Raw genomic sequence first — 24,946 nt, 5'->3', positions numbered from 1 at the left:
TCTCTGGATTAACAGTCCAGCAATAATGCCACCAGGCCATTGCCTCCCTAATTTTGTGTTTTCCATATTGTATGCTATCTGCAAGTATTGTCAGGTCAAATATAAATTTTCTTTTGAAGACAAAGGTGATGATGGCAGATTTAATGACCAAAGGATTCCAAAGAGAGAGAACTGTTTCCAAAATCAGGAGACATAATGACCAGGAGGGAACACTGGTGGTCAGAGGTTGGAAGGGAATAAGATCAAGGGAGCAGAACCTGGGTTTCAAAGGGAGCATGAGGAGACACATGAGAAAAACATGAATGTCCATGTGCGAACTCAGACCAGCCCTCACTTATCCATCATCCCTGGGCTCAAAGACTTACATTGACAGCCACTTAAGCAAAGTCTTGATTTTAAAACTCCCATTCAAATCCTTTGCATGGTCTTGTTTCTCCCTATGTGTGTATACCCTTCAACATGTACGGCCCTCTAAGTTATCTTTGCTAATTTTAAAAAAATTTATTTCACAGGTTATTGATTTTGCTGGCAGGGACAGCATTTGTTGCCTATCCCGGGTTGTCTTCCTGAACCACAGCAGTCCACTTGCTATAGGTAGAGCACATGGTCCTAGGGAGGGTATTCCAGGATTTTGACCCAACAGCAGTAAAGGGACAGCGAGATATTTCGAAGTCAGGATGGTGAGTGGCTTGGAGAGGAACTTGCAGGTAGTGGTATTCCCCATGTATCTCCTGCCTGTGTCCTTCTACATGGTAGTGGTTTTGGATTTGGACGGTGGTGTCTTAAAATTGACCCAAAGCTGGAGAAATCAGGCCTGACAGAAAATTGGCCAAATTCAATTAAGGAGCGGCCATCAGTTATCAGCCACCTTAGGACAGTGGAAGCCAAAATCTAAAACATCACAAAGGTTCAGGAGGAACCAGTTACAACCAGCCTGAGTGTTGTCTATTGGCAAAGTTTTGATTAGGCTTTCTGCCAACTTGACCTCCAGCCAACCTGTGAGGGCTTCCAATTTACAACTCCCTGGCAGGTCAACAGTGAAGGGTTTTAGCGCAGCCTCACTGGATGCTTTGACCGCAGCTCATGACCCCATTGGTCAAAGGTCACAGAACATTCTGGAAGGTCCATGGCAAGGGGGATAATAACATTTACCTGGATACCACACCCTCAGTAAAGACTGGACTTGACTCAGCAGCAGAGCTTTGATCATCTGGAGGGAAAGAGAGACAGAGAGACAGAGACAGAGAGACAGAGAGAGTACAACTGGCTCAAACCTGGGGCTCATTGTGGGTAATATCCTTTCTCAGACAGATAGAGCTAGCTAAAGAGTAAATATTATGGAAATTTGGGAAATGCTTACATTGAGTTTTTAATAAGGAATCTTTTGTTAATAAAATCGAGTCGAAACACAAACCAAATTATGTCACTTTGTCCACTTCACTGACAAAAGCACTCGGATAAAGTGTTTTTAATCCATAAACTGGTTAAAATGTCCAAAACACAGATAAGACCCTTGGTGAATTTCTGCCATGCATCTTGTAGATGGTACACACTGCAGCTACAGAGCATTGGCGGTGGATGGAGTGGATGGTTGTGGATGTGGTGCCAATCAAGCGGGCTGCTTTGTCTTGTATTGTGCCAAGCTTCTTGAATGTTGTTGGGGCTGCACCCATCCAGGCAAGTGGGGAGTATTCCATCACACAAATGATTGTCTTTTCTGCAACGTTCCCTCGAAGTTGCACGGCTGCCATACACAGCATCGTCTGGAAGTCGCTGCCATGCATGGAACCTGAGGGTCTGTGAAAAAGAAAAAAAAATTAACAGGAATGTGCCCTTCATCATCTCTGACCTTCACTGTAGTGATAATACCCAACCATTGTCAACAGTAGACATAGGAACTCGCAAACAAATTACTTTCTGTACTTCCACATCACGTGTTCACCATGAGATAGAGAGTCATAGAGTTGTACAGCACAGAAACAGACCCTTCGGTCCATCTCGTCCATGCCAACTAGATATCCTAAATAAATCTAGTCCCATTTGCCAGCATTTGGCCCACATCCCTCTAAACCCTTCCTATTCATATACCCGTCCAGATACCTTTTAAATGTTGTCATTGTACTAGCCTCCAGCACTTCCTCTGGCAGCTCATTCCATACATGCACCACCCTCTGCGTGAAAAAGTTGCCTCTTAGGTCCCTTTTAAATCTTTCCCCTCTCACCTTAAACCTACACCCTCTAGTTTTGGACTGCCCTTACTCTGGGGAAAAGACCTTGACTATTTACCCTATTCATGCCCCTCATGATTTTGTAAACCTCAATAAGGTCACCTTTCAGCCTCCTACGCTCCAAGGAAAATAGCCCCAGCCTATCCAACCTCTCCCTGTAGCTCAAACCCTCCAACCCTGGCAACATCCTTGTAAATCTTTTCTGAACTCTTTCAAGTTTCACTACATCCTTCCTGTAGCAGGGAGACCAGAATTGCACACAGTAATCCAAAACTGGCATAACCAGTGTCCTGTACAGCTGCAACAATGACCCTTCCAAACCTATACTCAATGCACTGACCAATAAAGGCAAGCGTACCAAAAACCTTCTTCACTATCCTGCCTATTTGTGACTCCATTTTCAAGAAACTATGAACCTGCACTCCAAGGTGTCTTTTGTTAACAACACTCCCCAGGACCTTCCCATTAAGTATATAAGTCCTGCCCTGATTTGCCTTTCCGAAATGCAGCACCTCATATTTATCAAAATTAAATTCCATCTGCCAGTCCTCAGCCCATTGGCCCATCTGATCAAGGCCCTGTTGGATATTCCAGATTCATCATCTAAAGTAATCAGCAGGTGGTTTCTTCAGAAAAGTAAGCAAATAGGAACAGAAGCAGGCCACTTGGCCCTTCCAGCATGCTTCACCATTCTATATGATCATGGCTGATCACCTAGCTCAGTACCTTGTACCCACTTTTGTTCCATACCCTTTTGATCTCCTTAGCTCTCAGAATTAGATCCAACTTCAACTTGAAACCATTCAATGTTTTGGCTTCAACTTCCGCCTATGCAGAGAATTCCACAGGCTCACCGCTCTCATTTCTCCTCATCTACGGCCTCCTCATATCCTTGGATTGTGACGCCTGGTTCTGGGCTCCTCGGTCTTTGGGAATCCTGTGTTTACTCTGTCTAATCTGTCAGAATTTTATAGATTTCTATGAGAAACACCGTACCTCCCCCCCACCCCCACCACCTCCCATTCTTCTAAACTTCTGTGAGTACAGTATTAATCAATTTAGTCTCTTTTCTTACATCAGTTCTCCCTTCCAAAGAATCAGTCTGGTAAGCCTTCACTACACTCCCTCCATAGCCTCTGACAGGGAGACCAAAACTGCACATTATATTCCAGGTACAGTCTCACCAAGGCCCTATATAATTGCAGCAAGATATCCCTGATCCTGTATGCAAATCCTCTCACCATGGAGGCCAACATAACATTTGCCTTCTTCACTGCCTGCTGCACCTGCATGCCTACTCTCAGTGACTAGTGCACAAGTACACCAAGATCTCATTGTACCTCCAGCAAATGGGATGAATGGCCTCCTTCTTTGATTACATTTTGATGACCCTTCAAGCGTATGGGTATCAACTTAACAACTGGGCGATTGGAATGATTGAAGGCACAATGTGACGGTCTGGTCAGCTGAGTTTGGGTTTAATGGACCAGATGATGTAGAATGGAATAGTCCTTCCCTGTAAGTGGTATGAAAAAAGAAGACAGTTCATCTTTATTTAATGCTTTTTTTCTAAATACTAAGAGTATTAGTCCCTGTCCCCTGTGAAAGTTGTTATTCTTCAAACAGGCATACATTAGGGATGTGAGGAGCATACCTCATATTGAGACATCCAGTGGTCACAACAAGCGCTATATAAATGCAAGTCTTTGTGTTAGTACAGAATCTTCATCCTCGTCCAATGTACGACTACTAAAATCTGACAAAAACAATGGTGTGGGCTCAGGGTTCAGCTTCATTAATTAACCCTGTGAACTGGAAAGGAATACTCAGTAAATTAATTCTCACTAAAGCCAATCGATTATTAAATGAGAAAAATATCTTATGTGGTATCAACCTCTCAACAAATCTCAAACGAGTTTCTAGTGATTTTATTTGGGGTTTGGGTGCTAGCACGGAATTAGCTTTCCCGTCTGAGACGTGCATCTGAGAGGCTGGATGGAGGAGGGTGTAACATTTTTAGAGATGTCTGCCAACGTCAGTCAGAAACCTTTCCCAGTGTGGATGAAGAATGGTGTAAGGGTGAGGTTCCTTCTGATTTTCATAATCTCCAGGTCGCTATACCCTGTGGCAGTCCATCTGAGACCAGCAACATCCAGAACTGACCCTCACTTTCTGGTGCCAGTTGCTAAACCAGATAGAATCCCTACAGTGTGGAAGAGACCATTCAGTCCAATTAGACCACACCAAACCTACGAAGAGCATACAACCCAGATCCACCCACCTCCCTGCCCTATCGCTGTAACCCTGTACTTCCCATGGCTAATCCACTTAACCTACACATCCTTGGACACTGTGGGCAATTTTTTTCTATTCATTTGTGGGACATGGGCCTTGCCGGCTGGACCAGCACTTCTTGCCTGTCCCTAGTTGCCCTTGAGAAGGTGGGGGTGAGCTGCCTTTTGAACCACTGCAGTCCTCCTGCTGTAGGTTGACCCACAATGCCATTAGGAAGGGAATTCCAGGATTCTGACCCAGCAACAGTGAAGGAATGGCGATATATTTCCAAGTCAGGATGGTGAGTGACTTGGAGGGGAACTTGAAGGTGGTGGTGTTCCCTATGTCTACTACCCTTGTCTTTCAAATGGAAGTGGTCGTGGATTTGGAAGGTGCTGTCTGAGGATCTTTGGTGAATTTCTGCAGTGCATCTTGTAGATAGTACACTCTGCTGCTACTGAGCGTTGGTGGCGGAGGGAGTGAATGCTTGTAGATGTAGTTCCAATGAAGCGGACTGCTTTGTCCTGGATGGTGTCAAGCTTCTTGAGTGTTGTTGGGGCTGCACTCATCCAGGCAAGTGGGGAGTATTCCATCACACTCCTGACTTGTGCCTTGTAGATGGTGGGCAGGCTTTGGGGAGTCGGAAGGTGAGTTACTCATCACAATATTTCTAACTTCTGTCCTGCTGTTGTAGCCATTGTGTTTATGTAGTTGAGTCCAGTGGAGTTTCTAGTCAATTATAACCCCCAGGATGTTGATAGTGGGGGATTCAGTGACGGCAACACTATTGAATGTCAAGGGGCCGTGGTTAAATTGACTCTTATTGGTGACGGTCATAGCCTGGCTTTTGTGTGGCGTGAATATCACTTGCCACTTGTCAGCCCAAGCCTGGATATTGTCCAGATGTTGTTCTATTTGAACGTGGACTGATTCAGTATCTGAGGAGTCATGATTGGTGCTGAACATTGTGCAATCATTGGCAAACATCCCCACCTCTGACCTTTTGATGGAGGGAAGGTCATTGATGAAGCGGCTGAAGGTGGTTGGGCCAAGGACACACTCAGTCGAATGCAGCCTTGATATCAAGGGCTGTCACTCTCACCTCACTTCTAGAATTCAGCTGTTTGGTCCACGTGTGAATCAAGGCTGTAATGAGATCAGGAGCTGAGTGACCCTGGTGGAACCCAAACTGGGCATCACTGAGTAGGTTATTGCTGAGTAAATGCTGCTTGATAGCAATGTTGATGATACCTTCTATCACTTTACTGATGAGCGAGAGGAGACTGATGGGGCGGTAATTGGCCGGGTTGGATTTGTCCTGCTTTTCGTGTACAGGACATACTTGGGCAATTTTCCACATTGTTGGGTAGATCCCAGTGTTGTAACTGCCCTGAAACAGTTTGGCTAAGGGAGCGGCAAGTTCTGGAACACAAGTCTTAAGTACTATTGCCGGGATGTTGTCAGGGCCCATAGTCTTTGCAGTATTCAGTGTGTCCAACTGTTTCTTGATATCATGTAGATTGAATCGAATTGGCTGAAGGCTGGTATCTGTGATGCTGGGGCCAATGGAGGAGGCTGAGATGGATCATCCACTCAGCACTTCTAGCTGAGGATTGCTGCAAATGCTTCAACCTTATCTTTCGCACTGAAGTGCTGGGCTCTTCCATCATTGAGGATAGGGATATTTGTGGATATTCCTCCTTCAGTAAGTTATTAAATTGTCCACCCATCATTCACGACTGGATGTGACAGGACTGCAGAGCTTAGATCTGATCCGTTGGTTGTGGGATCGCTTAGCTCTGTCTATCACTTGCTGTTTTCACTGTTTAGCGTGCAAGTAGTCCTGTTTGGTGGCTTCACCAGGTTGATACCTCATCTTCAGGTGTGCCTGGTGCTGCTCCTGGAATGCCCTCCTGTACTCTCCATTGAACCAGGGTTGATCCCTGGCTTGACGGTAATGGTTGAGTGGGGAATATGCCAGGCCATGAGGTTACAGATTGTTCTGGAGTACAATTCTGCTGCTATTGATGGTCCACAGCGCCTCATGGATGCCCAGTCTTGAGTTGCTAGATCTGTGTGAAGTCTGTCCCATTTAGCACGGTGATAGTGCCACACAACATGATGGAAGTTATTCTCAATGTGAAGATGGGACTTTGTCTCCACAAGGACTGTGCAGTGGTCACTCTTACCGATACTGTCATGGATCGATGTAGCCCTCCATTCAGAAATGCACCCTTCCATTGCTACCCTCTGTCTTCTATGACGGAGCCAGTTTTTTATCCAACTTGCAAGCTCACCTCTGACCCCGTGTGACTTTACCTTCTGTATCAGCCTGTCATGAGGAGCCCTGTCAAAGGCCTTATTGAAGTCCATGTAGACAAAATCAACTGCCGATGATCCTCATCGATCATCTTTGTCACTTCCTCAAAAAACTCAATCAAGTTAATGAGACACGACCTCCCCTTCACAAAATCATGTTGCTACTCGCTAATACGCCCACTTATTTCTAAGTGGGAGTAAATCCTGTCTCGAAGAATCCTCTCCAATAATTTCTCTGCCACTGACGTAAAGCTCACCAGCCTATAATTAGCTGGATTATCCCTGTCACCCTTCTTAAACAAAGGAACAACATTGGCTATTCTCCAATCCTTTGGGACCTCCCCTGTAGCCAGTGAGGATACAAAGACTTCAGTCAAGGCCCCAGCAATTTCCTCCCTTGCCCCTCTTAATATTCTTAATATCCCATCAGGCCCTGGGGGCTTGTCTACCTTAATGTTTTTCAAGACCCCCAATACCTCCTCCCTTTTGATCTCAACATGACCCAAACTATCTACACACCCTTCCCCAGACTCATCATCCACCAAGTCCTTCTCTATGGTGAATACTGATACAAAGTGCTCATTTAATACCTCACCCATTTCCTCTGGCTCCACACATAAATTCCCTTCCCTGTTCTTGAGTAGGCCAAACCTCTCCCTGGCTACCCTATTGCTCTTTATCTATGTCTAAAAAGCCTTGGGATTTTCCTTAATCCTGTTGGCCAATGACTTTTCATGACCCCTTTTATCCCTCCTGACTCCTTGCTTAAGTTTCTTTCAACTTTCCTTGTGTTCCACCCTTGCTCCATGTGTTCCCAGCCTCCTAGCCTTGACAAACGCTGCCTTTTTCTTTTTGACTAGACTCACAAGATCTCTCGTTATCCAAGGTTCCCTAAACTTGCCATACTTATCCTTCACCCTTACAGGAATACGCCAGTCCTGAGTTCCGAGCAACTTACACTTGAAAGCCACCCACATACCAGATGTTGATTTTCCCTCAAACATCTACCACCAATCTACATTCTTCAGTTCCTGCCAGAAGGGTAGGGGGTTTTAGTTGTGATGGGCAACATGTCAGTGCAGGCTTGGAGGGTCGGAGGGCCTGTTCTTGTGCTGTAATTTACTTTGTTCTTTTTTTGTTCTACTGCAGCTTGCAGATTAGTAAGGATGAGGTCAAGATTGCTCTTCCTTCTTGTTGGTTTCCTCACCATCTGCCGCAGACCCAGTCTAGCAGTTATGTCCTCTAGGACCTGACCAGCTCGATCAGTAGTACTGCTGCTGAGCCACTCTTGGTGGTGGATATTGAAATCCCCCACCAAGAGTACATTCTGTGCCCTTGCCATCCTCAGTGCTTCCTCCAAATGTTGTTCAACATGGAGGAGTACTGATTTGTCACCTGTTGGAGGACAGTATATAGTAATCAGCAAGAGGTTTCCTTGCCCATCTTTAACCTGAAGCTATGAGTATTTCATGGGGTCCAGAGTCAATGTTGACGACTCCCAGAGCAACTCCCTCCCGACTGTATCCCACTGTGTCACCACTTCTGCTGGGTCTGTCGTGCCGGTGGGACCGGGTTGAGCCTGAATATTGGGAATATACAAGGAGACAGATACAGAGGGGTTCAGAGATCACAAAGGCTCATTGGAACTGCAAGAGATCACAGACCGATGATGCAAATGGGTGGATCTGCACGGCTGTGAAGTGTTTTGCAGCATTCTTGGGTTCTGTGTGATGAGGCTTCATTATTGCTATTTGTAAACTAAGGCGCTAAAGTAGAAGAACCATGTACAGGTTGGGTCTCTACTCATTGGAGTTTATCAGAATGAGACAGAGAGCATGGAAACAGAGCTTTTGGTCCAACTTGTCTATATTGACCAGACATCCCAATCTGACCTTCGTCCCATTTGCCAACATTTGGCCCAAATCCCTCTAAACCCTTCCTATTCATATACCCCTCCAGATACCTTTTTAAATGTTGTAATTGTATCCACCTCTATCACTTCCCTGGCAATGGCACAACGGCTTAGCACTGCTGCCTCACGGTGCCAAGGACCTGGGTTCAATTCAACTTGGGGGAGGCGATGGCCTAGTGGTAATATCGCTGGACTGTTAATCCAGAAACCCAGATAATTTTCTGGGGACCCGGGTTCGAATCCTGTCGGGGCAGATGGTGTATTTGAATTCAATAAACTATCTGGAATTAAGAGTCCAATGATGACTATGAATCCATTGTCAATTGTTGGAAAAACCCAACTGGTTCAATAATGCCCTTTAGGGAAGGAAATTTCCACCCTTACCTGGTCCAGCCTATATGTGAATCCAGACCCTTGACTCTTAACTGCCCTCTGGGCAATTAGGGATGGGCAATAAATGCTGCCTGGCCAGTGACACCCTCATCCCATAAATGAATAAAGGAAAAAAAATTCCACCCTCGGTAAACCGTCTGTGTGGAGTTTGAACATTCTCCCTGTGTCTGCGTGGGTTTCCTCCGGGTGCTCCAGTTTCCTCCCACAGTCCAAAGATGTGCAGGTTAGGTGGATTGATCATACTAAATTGCCCATAGTGCCCAGGGATGTGCAGGCTAGGTGCAGCCCTAACAAATGTGAATTTAGGAGGTAGGTCAGTGTGGGATGCTCTTCAGAGGATTGATGTGGACTTGATGGGCTGAATGGCCTCCTTCCATGCTGTACAGGGTTCTAGGACTCTATGTCTCCAACTTTGGCTCTATGTTGAGTTTTACTGTCTGATGAAACTCCTGTGAAGTTCATTGAGCCTGTTTTAGTACACATGTACTATATAAATTCAGCCAAGAAAGCACACCAACACCTCTACTTTCTCAGGAAATTCAGCATGTTCATAATGACTTTTGCCAATTTTTATAGATGCACCATAGTAAACATCCAGATGGATCACAGTTTGGTATGGTAACTGCTCTGTCCAAGACGGCAAGAAATTACAGAAAGTTGTGAACACAGCCCGGTCTATCATGAAAACCAGCTTCCCATCCATTGATTCCATCTATACATCCCACTGCCTCGGGAAAGCAGCCAATATAATCAAATACCCCTCCCACCCCGGTTACACTCTCTGTCACCCTCTTCCATTGGGCAGAAGGTACAAAAGTTTGATAACACGTACCGATAGGTTCAAGAACAGCTTCTTCCCCGTTGTTATCAGACTTTTGAATGGATCTCTCATATATTAGAGTTGATCTTTCTCTGCACCTTCTCTGTAGGTGTAGCGCTATATTCCGCACTCTGTTCTATTACCCTGATTTGTTCAGATAGCACGCAAAACAATACTTTTCACTGTATCTCAGTCCATGTGACAATAATAAATCAAATCAAATCAAGCTGATGGCATCAATAGAGTCTATCTCACCAGCCAGTGAGTGCTTTACAAAAGTGAGCCGTCCTCCTGTGTGAGCCAGAGGGTGAACTCCCCATGGACTGCATTAAGACGGAGCCCAATCTCACCCTCACCCAATGTTCCCCACACACATGGGACTTCCAGGATGGGTCACAGACAATGGTGATGAGCTGGAACACCGAGCTGATGTTCCTGTTCTTTAGCCTGGGGCCACTGAAGCAACTGCTGGGCTCTAGTGGCCCTTCCATTGAGAGCAGCAGGTAAAGACCAGGCTTTTTCACAAAGAACATCTCATCAGCTGATAAAGGCACTGAGCTTGAAACTGATAGGAAGCAATGCAATTTCATCGCTATTTTATGCAGGTGAAATTAGGATCAATAAATTTGAACATTCTTAACATGAACTCACTGCTATGGCAAGACTGACAGCACCCAATTCAATTTTATCTAAATATCCACAGAATGCAGAGCTTAGAATATTTATGAGAATTACCATCAGCTGTGACAAAAATTGTAAAAGGAAAATGAATGAGAAATAATATTTACAGTCAATTAATTTTGGTCAAACTCTTCTTATACATATAAAGAAACAAATGAAGCCTATATTTCAGACTTGAAACAAGTGTCTTTCTCAAAAGGTGATGCTATTTACTAATAATTTCATTGAGGTTTTAAGGATAGTGAAGGAAAAGTGACAGCATTGACTCAAGTAATTCATTTGCCGGTGAGGAGCCTAAATATCAAGGGAAGCAAATTGGGAATAATGGCTGTTGAAGTTCTGAAACAAAGTCAAGCAGAAAATTCTCACCTTTAAGTTAATGAAACTGGGGATTAAGATAGCAGGTAAGGTTAATGAAGTTTTTTTTCTAAAACAAAGTTAATTAAATAATTGCCGTGAGTGAAATTTGATTGACGGAAAGTGAATGAATAAATTGGTATTTGAAGGGGATTATATAAAGAGGCGCAGTGAAAAGAATTGCATAAATGAGTTGATCGAACGAAATGATACAAGTGGGTTTGATGGACCATTAGACACATCTCTGGAGTAGATGGAGTGTGAAGGACACAGTGAGATTTCAGATGGGTGCAAACTCACCATTTACCAATCTGGAAATCTCGTTCACTTCCTGCCAGACACTTGTTTCAAGTCTGAAATACAGGCTTCGTTTGTTTCTTTATATGTATAAAAAGAGTTGGACCAAAATTAATTCCCTTATTTTTCTCAGGAATAGGTTCGATTTCTCTGGGCAACATTGCCAGAAGTTAGTTGCACTAAATTCGCCACTTTTCCAATTCTTCTCTAGATTAGCAAAAATAAACTGGCTATTTACTTCTCTCTTTTTAATATCCCCTCCCACACATTCTGATGCCACCATCCCAACCAAGAAATCCCACACCTAGGGTTCCTCTATTCCCTACCATCCAGTGTCTTCTAATCTGATAAATGTTTTTTATGACAATACAATGGCTTTCAGAGGTGTTTTTTGAAGAGAAGTTTTAAGCCAGCGGTACAAGCTGTCTATTGAAATCCCATAAAGTGAACAGCTTATGAGGCCTTGGGATTTTTTTTCTAAGTTTGGAACATTAGAAGCAGCCTGCATGGCTGGGGTCGAGCTCCCACAGAACCGGGATTTTTAGCTTTAGTTTTTGTTGCTGGGGTCTTGAAGCTGGATGTGGAAGCTATTATTTTCCTCTCTTAGTTACAGCTAAAAGCTGGGGCTCGCTTCTTGCTGCTGGACTTGCACATGAGACGATCTATTTTACTGAATTTGCCTTTGTCAAGGGTATGTTTATGAGATGTTACTACATTGGAATAGTTACTGTTTTGTAGTAAAATAATCTTTTATTCTGTTAAGTTTTCTGGTAGAGTTAAGTTATTCCAATTTCTTCTTTCTTTTGCTGCATTTTAACTATTGTGTATGAATAAAGTGTGTTTTGATTCAAATCTGGTAGTTTGACCAATCAAATTACATTCTGAACACAATGCCTGGTACTTGCCTTTACAATAAGAAAAACTTAGGATTTAGGCTATCTTCTTAACATATTGTGAGGGGGTTTGGTCTGGTCCTTAACAGTTTCAATTTTAAATATATTCCTACATCTAGAAGACGACGTTTCAGAACTCCCGCTATTGACATACATCTTCTGCCCTTGTCTTTCTCAGTTGTACAGGTCATGGGTTTGAAGAAGCCTTGGTGAGTTATTACAGTGTATCTTGTAGATGGTACACACAACTGCTGCTGTTAAGCAGTGGTGAAGTGTTTGAATATTGAAGGTAGTGGATGGGTGTGAATCAAGCAGCTGCTTTGTTCTGGATGGTACCGAGCCCCTTGGATGCTTTTGGCACCAGGTAGGAAGGATTAATAAAAAAGCATATTCTCTAAATGGTCAGCGATTTCAGAACTCTGAGATGCAGAGGGATCTGGACGTCCTAGTGCAAGAATCACAAAAGGTTAGTGTGCAGGTACAGCAAGTAGAATTTTGTTATTAAAATAATGATGTTGAGATGTCAGGACAAAGGAGATGTGCGTTGAATGCTTGTGATTTGAACTAAACCTGTTGGACTATAACATGGTGTCGTCTGACTTCTGAGTTTATTGAAATAAAATAAAGAATTGCAGTTTCTAAAGATCTGAAACACACTACACAGAAATAGCTGGTGAAATTCAGCAGGTCTGGCAGCATCTGTGGAGAGAAAACAAAGTCAACATTTCTGAAGAAGGGTTGCTGGATTCAAAATTTTAACACTGCTTTCAGGGATCTATTCTTGCTGCATCTCCCACCAATCGACACCCTCTTCTCATGCTCCATAAAATTGTGTGTTTCTCAAGCCTGTTTCTTGTGTTTTCATTCTGATGAATACAAGATGAAAAGCTTCAACTACTTCTCTCCTTTTAGTGATGTTTAAATTCTGTACTACCAAGCAATCATGTATTCATTTGTTGTTTTACGTAATTTTTCGCACAAATGAGTTATGTTTACTTCATACTTCAGCTTTCTTTTTGAAATTCATATTCGATTTTATGCCAAATGTTATTTTGAAGCCAAAAACAAACACGACATCTGGTGTCGTTTTGTACATTTTTGCTAGTTTTTCCTTGAGATAGAAGAGAGTCAGAAAGTGGCCTCTCTGTTCACCCACCTCAGACCTAGAAAGACAGGGACATGAGGCACCACCAGCTACATTATTCCCCCAAGGGAAACAGTGGATAAATAAGGACAATGCTGGTATGTAGGAAGATTCTGAATGGTTTATGGACTTGCTGGTAATAGATCTGCATGTGATAGTTGGAATGCAATATATTAATCATTGCGGGGAGACATGTTCAGTAACCATCTGAACCAGTTTTCCATTTGTAAGAAAGTCTAAAAACCCATCTCGGTCACATTCTACTTCCAACCCCTCCTCACTTGCATCCTCCATAAACTCTATCATCCTGATCTCACATCCTAACTTGTCCCATTCCCCTGTCACCCCTTTGCTCACTAACCCATCCTGTGGGTCAATGTTCGTCTGATTTCACCACTATGAAGTGCCTTGAGATGGTAAAGACAAAGGAATACATGATGAACAATCGGACCCAGGAACGTTGGTGTGCATGTGCACTGGTCCCTTAAAGGTGGCAGGACTGGTAGCTAAAGTGGTTAAGAAGTCAGAGGGGATTCTTGCTTTTATTCATTCAGGCGTAGAGTTTAAGAGCAGGGAGGTTATGCTGGAACTGTATAGAAAGTTGGTTAGGCCACAGCTAGAGTATTGTGTGCAATTCTGGAAGTCTAGGAGGGATGTGATAGCACTGGACAGGGTGTACGGGAGATTGACCAGGATGGTGCCCAGGGCTGGAGAGTTTCAGTTGCGAAGAGAAATTGAACAGATTGGGATTGCCTTCCTTGGAGCAGAGGAGACTGAGAGGGACATGATTGAGCGAAATATAATTATGAGGGGCATAGATAGGGTAGACAGGGAGAAACTTTTCCGCTGATGGAGGGATCAATGATGAGGGGGCATAGATTTAAGGGAAGGGAAGGAGGTTTAGAAGCGATATGAGGAAACACTTTTTCATTCAGAGGGTAGTGGGAATCTGGAACTCACCGCTCATAAGGGTGGTAGAGGTAGAAACCCTCATAACTTTTGAAGTCAATGACCAGGTCCTTCATTTTGCTGACATTGAGGGAGAGATTGTTGTTTTTACACCATGTCACTAAGCACTCAATCTCTTTCTTCATCGTTGTCGGAGATTCAACCCACTATGGTGGTGTCATCAGCAAATCTGTAAACGGAGGTAGAGCTGAATTTGGCCACACAGTTGTGAGTGTATAAGGAGTATAGTAAGAGCCGAGTATGCAGCCTTGCAGGACATCAGTATTGAAGATTATCTTGTCGCCTATCCTTACTGATTGCGGTCTGCGGATCAGGAGGTTGAGAATCCAGTTGCAGACTGGGGAGCAGAGACCTGGGTCTCAGAGTTTGGAGATGAATTTGGTTGGAATTCTGGTGTTGAAGGTGGAGCTGAAGTCAATAAATAGGAGTCTGACATAGGTGTCCTTGTTGTCCAGATGTTCCAGGGAGGAGTGTAGGGCCAGAGAAATGGCCCTACTATGGACCTATTGTGACGGTAGGCGAATTGTGGATTAAGGCAATCTGGGAGCCTGGAGCTGATGCGTGCCATTACTAACCTCCCGAAGCACTTCATAATGATGGGTGTCAGAGTCACTGAGTGGCATGTTGCCTGATTTTTCTTTGGCACTGGGATAATAGTGGTCTTCTTGAAGCAAATGGGAACCTCAGTTCGCAGTAAGGAGAGGTTAAAGATATTTGTGAATACTCCTGCCAGCTGGATCTGAATGCACAGCTCGGGACACCATCCGGGCCAGTTGCTTTCCATGGGTTCATTCTCAAGAAGTGTCTGCAGCGGTGACCGTGGGTACAGGTGCACTCGAGGCTGGGGAAGGCAGGTGACATCACTTACACTGATCTCCGGGGAAGGATGCACTACTGTCAGTGATTCGACTCGATGTTGTTTTGTAGCCTGTTATATCAAGTAAGCCTTGCCACAGTCAACGTGTGTTCATGCGCTTAGTCTGGGAGTCTAGTTTGGATTGGCATTGTCTCTTGGCATCCATGGTGGCTATGCAAAAATCATACCTAAAGTCTCAATTACGCAGTACACGTTTCTCAGTCTCACAGCAGAACCAACAGCCCTTTAGCACAAGTGTAAGAGTGTTTCATAAAGAACCATGGCTGATACCTGCAATTAACGTACAAAACAACTGATGTAGTCTCAGGGATAGTAGGAACTGCAGATGCTGGAGAATCCGAGACAAGGGTCTAGGCCCGAAACGTCAGCCTTTCTGCTCCTATGATGCTGCTTGGCCTGCTGTGTTCATCCAGCTCTGCACGATGTAGTCTCAGGGATAGCTATCAGGGCACAATAAGAGCGAGAGCTAGAGTCTGACAGAGAGACAGACGTGAAGAAAGAGAGAGATGCGATACATACATTTCTGCAATTTGAACATCAATGTAATCAGATTCAAAACCCAACTTCTAACTGGAGGTATTCCTGTAGTCCTGCTACAGGAAAAATGATGTGAAACTTCAAAGGGTTCAGAAAAGATTTACAAGGATGTTGCCATGGTTGGAGAGTTTGAGTTATAGGGAGAGACTGAATAGGATAGGGCTATTTTCCCTGGAGTGTCAGAGGCTGAGGAGTGACCTTGAGAGGTTTATAAAATCAGTTGGGGCATGGATAGGTGAATGACAGGGGTCTTTTTCCCCAGGGGATTCTTATCAGTGATAACATGATTGGGTCAACATGTCAGAGAAGACAAGGAATATAGAACATAGAACATAGAACAGTACAGCACAGTACAGGCCCTTCGGCCCACGATGTTGTGCCGACCTATTATGCTACTAAGATCAATCTACCCTGCATACCCTACATTTTACTATCCTCCATGTGCCTATCCAAGAGTCACTTAAAAGTCTCTAAAGTATCTGACTCCACTACCACTGCTGGCAGCGCATTACACGCCCACCACTCTCTGTGTGAAGAACCTACCTCTGACACTTCCCCTATACCGTCCTCCAATCACCTTAAAATTATGCCCCCTCGTAATAGTCATTTCCGTCCTGGGAAAAAGTCTCTGACTATCCACTCTATCTATACCTCTCATCATCTTGTAAACCTCTATCAAGTCACCTCTCATCCTTCTTCGCTCCAATGAAAAAAGCCCTAGCTCCCTCAACCTTTCCTCAGAAGACCTGCCCAGGCAGCATCCTAGTAAATCTCCTCTGCACCCTCTCTAAAGCTTCCACATCTTTCCTGTAATGAGGTGATCAGAACTGAACACAAGTGTGGTCTAACCAGAGTTTTATAGAGCTGCAGCATAACCTCACGGCTCTTAAACTCAATTCCCCTGCCAATGAAAGCCAACACACCATAAACCTTCTTTACAACCCTATCAACTTGGGTCGCAACTTTGAGGGAACTATGGACGTGGACCCCAAGATCCCTCTGTTCCTCCACACTGCCGAGAATCCTGCCGTTAACCCTGTATTCTGCATTCAAATTCAACCTTCCAAAATGAATCTCTTCACACTTTTCTGGGTTGAATTCCATCTGCCACTTCTTTGCCCAGCTCTGCATCCTGTCAATGTCCCGTTACAACCTACAACAGCCCTCTACGCTGTCCACAACTCCACCAACCTTCGTGTCATCAGCAAACTTACTAACCCACCCTTCCACTTCCTCATCAAAGTCGTTTATAAAGATCACAAAGAGCAGGAGTCCCAGAACAGATCCCTGCGGAACACCACTGGTCAGCGAGCTCCAGGCTGAATACTTTCCATTTACTACCACCTTCTGTCTTCTATTGGACAGCCAAATCTGTATCCAGACAGCCAAATTTCCCTGAATCCCATGCCTCCTTACTTTCTGAATGAACCTACCATGGGGAACCTTATCAAATGCCTTGCTAAAATCCATATACACCACATCCACTGCTCGACCTTCATCAATGTGTTTTGTCACATCCTCAAAGAATTCGATAAGGCTTGTGAGGCATGACCTGCCCCTCACAAAGCTATGCTGACTGTGTTTTTCCAAATAATCATAAATACTATCTCTCAGAATCCTCTCCAATAATATGCCCACCACATAAGTAGGACTGACTGGTCTGTAATTTCCAGGATTATCCCTATTCCCTTTCTTGAACAAGGGAATGACATTTGCCACCCTCCAATCTTCTGGCACTACTCCAGTGGACAGTGAGGATGCAAAGATCATTGCCAAAGGGGCAGCAATCTCTTCCCTCGCTTCCCGTAGTAACCTTGGGTATATCCTGTCTGGCCCAGGGGACTTATCTATCCTCATGTTTTTCAAGATTTCTAGCACATCCTCCTTCCTAACAACAACTTGTTCAAGCATATCTGCCTGTTTCATGCTGTCCTCACAAACATCAAGGTCCCTCTCACTGGTGAATACTGAAGCAAAGTATTCATTAAGGACCTCCCCCACCTCCTCTGACTCCGCACACAAGTTCCCTCCACTATCTCCGATTGGCCTTACCCTCACTCTGGACATCCTCTTGTTCCTCACATAAGTATAGAAAGACTTGGGGTTTTCCTTAATCCTACCCGCCAAGGTCTTTTCATACCCCCTTCTAGCTCTCCTAAGTCCATTCTTCAGTTCCTTCCTGGCTACATTGTAGACCTCTAGAGCCCTGTCTGATCCTTGCTTCTTCAACCTTAAGTAAGCCTCTTCTCAAGGAGCTGTACAATTTTGCTGATTGTTCTGACCTGATGGAATAGCAAATGCTTCCTAGTATTGAAGAGGGCAGTGAGGGGTAAGTAGCTATTCTGCTGTAGTTACTGCACAAACTTTATCTTTTAAAATGTTTGTGAAGCACCTATTTCATACTGCATGAAAGCAGCTGTGTCACTACTTATAAGCAAAAACCCAAAACAGTTCACTTTTTAAAATCCATAGTTAACATACAAACATTGAAACATTCTTCTGCCTTGATCTCCTTCCTGAAGTCCCAGCATCTCATATCCAAACTTGCACCACATCCCTTTTCCCTGTACTCCTGTGCTCACTAATCCGCATTGCGAACCCATATTTTATTTGATTAAACAACTGTGAAGAGCCTTAAAATGGATTCCTACATAAAAGGCACTATATAAATGCAGATTATTATTATACACTGCCAGTACTGAAAGCCTGGATCAGTGTCTTTACAAAAATGCTGTGCAGCTTGACTAAATTTGCAATAAATTCCGACAACAGGTGCTTTTGCAAATTAAGTTTACAATATGCTTTACATAAAGATGGATTTATTCAGCTGTCACATGGATAGCATTTCAGTCAGACTAAAAAGGAGTTTGGCCACACAGTCAGAGTAGTTTCAAAGATAATGCGGAGCACAGAACATATGCTCAAATGAGAAAAATGCCACTTCCCAAAGACCAAAATAATGTTTTTGAAATACATAATAACACAAGGCATTGTGGTGGACCCCAGAAAGATTAGGGCCATCAGTTTGAGTTTCCATAAGCAAAATACATCAACAAAGTGCAATGCTTCCTAGAATTGGCACGTCTGAAGTTCTGAAAAAGAGTCCTACTGGACTCAAAGTATTAATTTTATTTTGCTCTCCAAAAATGCAACTAGACATGCTGAGTTTCTGTGTTTGCATCCAGCATCCTGCTCTTAACGGAGTTTACTCCTGACCTGGTGCTGAGTTTAACCTGGAGGGTAACTACGCCTCATTTGAGAGGCAAGATTGAGAAGGCAAAACTTTCATGCAGGAACTGTCGGCACTGATCTGCATCACAAAGCAGCCATCCAGCCAACTGAACTAACTGATAACCCCAGCCCACGATGCCAAAAGCTTAAAATCTCAGGGTAGCTTTCTCCCTAAAGGTGGGTCTGGGGGGTTAGGCTTAGGATGGTGCTCCGATGTTGGGGGTAGTACAGAACAGCTGTAAACATCTACAACCTCATTTAGAAGTGACCTCTGGCAGGATCAGGAGATCTGTTGAATTTAAAACTAATAGGAGAGGATTCGATTCCACAATTGCAGTTGGAAACATTATAACAAGTGCCTAGTTTCTGGTGGATAGCTAGATAGATAAAGAACAGAAAAAGACATCCAAGCTGGAGAAACCTACAAACAACCTCAACTACCAGTCCCTTTCTAACCCCAGGTCAATGTTTTTTTTTCCCTTTTATTCATGGATGGGATGAGGGCATCGCTGGTGAGACACCATTTATTGCCCATCCCTAATCACCCAGAGGGCAATTCAGAGTCAACCACATTGCTGTGGGTCTGGAGTCACATGTAGGCCAGACCAGGTAAGGATGGCAGTTTCCTTCCCTAAAGGACATTGGTGAACCAGATTTTTTTTTCTCCCAACTAATGGTCATCATTAGATTCTTAATTCCAGATATTGTATTGAATTCAAATTCCAACTGCCGTGGTGGGATTTGTACCTGCATCCCCAGAATGTTAGCTGGGTCTCTGGATTAACAGTCTAGCAATAATACCACTAGGCCATCACCTCCCTCTAATTGCTGTGCAATCTCTTGTGATGCATCACATGCAATTGTACAAAGGTAGTTTCAGATTCTTCATTCTGAAGAAGGGCCACCAGACCTGAAACATTAGTGCTGTTTTCTTTCCACAGATGCTGCCAGGCCCTGCTGTAAATGGAGACATTTCATGAATCCAACCTCAAGATTGTTAACTTCAAAACGATTTAGGAAGTCCCTGTGCCCAATTGCAAATCCATCTCTATATCACTTACCATCATTTTTTTTTCTTCATAGTTGTGGGGCCTGGAGGTACTTTCATACGTTAAAAGGTGCTACACAACTGGAATTCATTCTAGGCGGCCATTTTGTGGAGACTGAGTCAGTTGTCCACTTCCATTTTGTTTCTGGATGGTCAGCCACATCCTTAAAACCAGCTCCATGGTGAAGGTTCTATCCCTCCAGGAAAGGTGATGACTTAGCGGTACTATTGTGCAATGATTAACTGAGTAATGTTCTTGAGGCCCAGCTTCAAATACCACCATGGCAGATGGTGGAATCTGAATTCAAATTTAAGAAAAAAAAATGGAATTAAGAGTCTAATGGCGACCATAAATTAGAAGCTAGCCTAATGCCAAGCATGTTACCATTGTCATAAAAAACCACCAGGTTCGCTAATGCCCTCTAGAGCAGGAAATCTGTCATCCTTACCAGGTTTGGCATACATGTATCATGAGACTGGGAAGCATGGTGGCTCGGTGGTTAGCACTGCTGACTCACGGTGCCAGGGATATGGGTTTGATTCCACCCTCAGGGCCATTCTCCCTGTGTCTGCATTGGTTTCCTCCCACTGTCCAAGTAGGTACAGGTGAGGTGGACTGACCATGCTAAATTGCCCCACAGTGTCCAGGGATGTGTGCGTTAGGTGCAGAAAACAGAAGGTTACAGGAATAGGACAGGGGGTGCTGGGTCTGGGTAGGATGCTCTTCAGAGGTTCGGCGCAAACTCGATGGGCTGAATGGCCTCCTTCCTCACTGTAGGGATTCTATGACTGAACTTGTAGCAGCATGAGTGTCACTTCCTGTCCTCCATACTTCCACTGATTCGAATTTCCTCTGGACAACCAAATATTTTCTGATCAGTAAGTGAACAGAGAGCCAGCAAGCCTTTCAGAGCACTGCAAACTGTACAATCAACCATTGGGTAGGAGTTCAACATCATTCTATTGCTTCAAGGTCAATGTTCAATTTATTTTTCTTTCTCACACCATGGACTCAATATAATCATACTCCCTCTGAATATGCCCAAAACAGATTAGTTAGCAGCGAATTTGCAGACAGAACAATTTTTACTCTTCAATTTATTGGTTGAATACACGAATATCTCTAACACGTTAAATATAAATTAACTACACGCATAACTGAGAGAAGAAGGAAAGCTGACTGGGTACTGCCATGCATTAATCACCTGTCTTTCATCTCAGGGGCTTGAACTCAAATCCAACATAGAATAGAGTCATAGAGTTGTACAGCACAGAAATAGACCCTTTGGTCCAACTGGTCCATGCCGACCAGATATCCTAATAAATCTAGTCCCATTTACCAGCATTTGGCTCATATCCCTCTAAACCCTTCCTATTCATATACCCATCCAGATGCCTTTTAAATGTTGTAATTGTACCAGCCTCCACCACCTCCTCTGGAAACTCATTCCATACACACACCACCCTCTGCATGAAAAAGTTGCCCCTTGGGTTCCTTTTAAATGTTTCTCTTCTCATCTTAAACCTATGCCCTCTAGTTTCTGACTACCCCACACCTGGGAAAAGACCTTGTCTATTCACCCTATCCATGCCCCTCATGATTTTATAAATCGCTATAAGGTCACCCCTCGACCTCCAACATTCCAGGGAAAATAGCCCCAGTCTATTCAGCTTCTCCCTATAGCTCAAGCCCTCCACCCCCTGGCAACATCCTTGTAAATCTTTCAAGTTCCACAACATCCGTCTTATAGCAGGGAGACCAGAATTGCACGCAGTATTCCAAAAGTGGCCTAACCAATGTCCTGTACATGCACAACATGACCTCCCAACTCCTTTACTCAATGCACTGACCAATAAACGCAAGCTTCATTACTATCCTGTCTACCTGTGACTCCACTTTCAAAGAACTATGAACCTGCACTCCAAGGTCTTTTTGTTCAGCAACACTGCCAGGACCTTACGATTAATTGTATAAGTCCTGCCCTGATTTGCCTTTCCAAACTGCAGCGCCTCACATTTATCTAAATTAAACTCCATCTGCCACTCCTCGGCCCATTGGCCCATATGTTCAAGATCCCATTGTACTCTGAGGTAACCTTCTTCACTGTCCACTACACCATCAATTTTGGTGTCATCTGCAAACTTACTAACCGTACCTCCTCTGTTCACATCCAAATCATTTACGTAAGTGATTAATGGGATTGAAAGTTTCTCTGTGGGTTGCTATAAAGATAAAAGTATCCACACACCTCCCCCCTACCACCCTATAAGTCTGGTGCCAAAATTACATCACTATCCCCTCTTTGAATTGGATGCAGAGCCATTTGAACTGGGCCCAATGGTTGGGTGGTTTTAGAGAACTCGGTGGGTTTCATTTCCCACTAGGACAGTAACCTTTCAGAGAGATTTACACCTACATTTATAAATCACTCCCCTACCCCTCTCCGCTGCTGTCTCAACAACGAACATTCTATTGAGTTCAATAAAGCAACAACCAGGTGGGTTTCAGGAATGCAACAGGGGAAGGTGTGAGACATACAGTAAATCCTCTGCATCCACAAAATCGTGAAACGCAAATTCGCCTATCCGTGACAAAACAAAATTCAACACCCGCAGGCAAAAAAATCACTTATCCCCAATTTTTAACAAGCTCCACATTCGTGAATTTCATCCTTCGCAGGAATTTTCAGGAACAGAACCCTCACAGATGTGGGGGGAATGACTAGTCCCGTTGTAGAGAAAGATTTTCACTCTCAGTCAATCAAAAACAGGAACAAAAACAAAGTTGCTGGAAAAGCTCAGCAGGTCTGGCAGCATCTGTGGAGGAGAAAACAGAGTTAACGTTTCGGGTCACTGGTGACCCTTCCTCAGAACTGATGGTGGCTGGGAAAACGTCAGCTTATGTGCAGGGAAATGCAATCATAAACAGGGATTGCTGGAGAAACTCAGTGGGTCTGGCAGCGTCTGTGGGGAGGGGAGGCGAGGCAGAGTTAATGTTGCAAGTCCAGTGACCCTTTTGAAAGTTTTGCCGTTTTTCTCTCCACAGATGCTGTGCTTCTCCAACACTCCATTTTTGTTTCAGATTTCCAGAGTCCTTTGTATTTATTTCACTCCTTGGTGTCCGCTGCAAGAAGGGAAGCCTTCAGTGGATGTTCCTGTAAAGTTACCGCTAAACAGTGAAGTGGACAGTGATCCCAATGGCCAGAACTACCAATCCTGCTACAACGGCAAGACCACGGCGAATGACCAGTTGGGCAGGCGACAAGATACCAGCTGTTAGGGTATTTGCTATCAATGTGGTGTGTTCCAGCTGATGTGGTTCCTCCTGGCCCTGTGACAATGCTGAGGCGCCATCTTCTGCAAGATCTGGAACACAAGTGTTTTAGAAGCAACAAATATTTATAACGCCATATCTGTGGTCAGCACAGACTTCACTGTACAGGAGTGTTGTGGTAATGTCAGCGAACTGGTAATCAAGGAGCACAGGCTAACACGTGGCTTTGAATCCCACCAGAGTGGAACTTAAATTCAATTAACACAAAAATCTGGAATGGAAAGCTAGTCTCAATAATAGTAACCAGGAAACTAGCGTCAATTGTTTCAAAAGCCTGTCTGTTTCACTAATGTCCTTTAGGTAGGGAAATCTGCCGTCCTTATCTGGGTCTGGTCTACACGTGACTCCAGATCACCAACAATTTGGTTGACTCTTATCTGCCCTCTGAAAAGCCGAGCCTTTAAGGGCAATTAGGGATGAGCATCTTCTACTCACCTTGCGAGCAAACAGCAAAGAAAAACAAATATTGGAGTCCATACATCTGCTCCAGATTAGGCTGGAGTGATGTTGATCACGACTAGACTTCAAACCTCTCCGACACCAGTAAACGAAGCGAGGTTATTTGATAATTTAGTGCTTGTTTTTTTGGGAGAACTTTGCAATAAGCAAACTGGCTGTCACGAGGATTGTAGTGGCACAGTGGGATTGTCACGAGACTAATAATCCTGAGGCCCAAGTTCATGGTCTGGGGCCGTGGGTTCAAAGCCCACCACAGTGAAATGGGATTCAACAATAATCTGAGTTTAAGGATAGCTGGTCAATTGTTGTAAAAACCCATCTCATTCACTAATGCCCTTTAGGGAAGGAAATCTGCTGTCCTTACCTGTGACTCCTGACAACACAGCAATGTGGTTGACTCTTAACTACCCTAGTACATGGCAATGAGTTCTGGCTCAGTCAGTGATGAGAGCATCCAATGAATTTAAAAATAACATACCATTGATAGAAGTTTGAACCTAATTCCTGAACAAATGAAGTTGCCACACATATAACTCACTAATTTGAAATTGTTACATAATGTGAAGGAAGAGCAGTACAACCCTGGCCCTATCTAGCTTCATATCAAGTGCAATGTATCGTATCTGTGCAATTACCAAAGCTCAAGCCAACTGTGCTGGGCCCAGTTCCCCTCCTCAATCCTGTTCTCTCTTGAGCCTGAAGGGAAACAGAATTGGAGTCAAGTATTAAATTGTTTCTTTATTGAACACTCAGTGATCAGAACCACGATCTATGTGCACAGAACCTCAAAACAGTCGCGCAGTTAGAAGGAACTTTGGGGATGAGCTGCCTTCTTGAACCGCTGCACTCCCGGAGCGTAGGGACACCCACACTGCGGCGCTCCCGGAGCGTAGGGACACCCACACTGCCGCGCTCCCGGAGCGTAGGGACACCCACACTGCCGGAGGGTAGGGACACCCACACTGCCGCACTCCCGGAGCGTAGGGACACCCACACTGCCGGAGGGTAGGGACACCCACACTGCCGGAGTGTAGGGTCACCCACACTGCCGGAGCGTAGGGTCACCCACACTGCCGGAGCGTAGGGACACCCACACTGCCGGAGCGTAGGGACACCCACACTGCCGCACTCCCGGAGCGTAGGGTCACCCACACTGCCGGAGGGTAGGGACAC

At 44.3% G+C, this 24,946-nt stretch overlaps 2 protein-coding genes across 2 annotated transcripts in view; both read right to left on the bottom strand.

Moving 5' to 3' along the window:
* Window positions 1–13,270, bottom strand: part of LOC125486120 (multidrug and toxin extrusion protein 1-like) — a 52,939-nt gene extending 39,669 nt beyond the window's left edge. Inside the window, exons 1-2 of the mRNA XM_048612340.1 lie at window positions 13,178–13,270; window positions 10,598–10,687 (exon numbers count right to left, since the gene is read on the bottom strand). Of these exons, the coding sequence (XP_048468297.1) occupies window positions 10,598–10,687; window positions 13,178–13,270 (183 nt within the window). The remainder of the gene's footprint in view (window positions 1–10,597; window positions 10,688–13,177) is intronic.
* A 7,791-nt stretch (window positions 13,271–21,061) lies between these two features.
* LOC109934853 (multidrug and toxin extrusion protein 1-like) overlaps window positions 21,062–24,946 on the bottom strand; it is a 33,697-nt gene continuing 29,812 nt past the window's right edge. Inside the window, exons 15-16 of the mRNA XM_020533519.2 lie at window positions 24,409–24,469; window positions 21,062–23,346 (exon numbers count right to left, since the gene is read on the bottom strand). Coding sequence (XP_020389108.2) covers window positions 23,150–23,346; window positions 24,409–24,469 — 258 coding nt within the window. The 3' untranslated portion in view covers window positions 21,062–23,149. The remainder of the gene's footprint in view (window positions 23,347–24,408; window positions 24,470–24,946) is intronic.

The sequence above is a fragment of the Rhincodon typus genome, chromosome 26, assembly GCF_021869965.1.
Source record: "Rhincodon typus isolate 14 chromosome 26, sRhiTyp1.1, whole genome shotgun sequence".
Taxonomy (NCBI): Eukaryota; Metazoa; Chordata; class Chondrichthyes; order Orectolobiformes; family Rhincodontidae; genus Rhincodon; species Rhincodon typus.
Note: the sequence above shows the minus strand (reverse complement) of the source record. Positions and strands in the feature narration are given on the sequence as shown.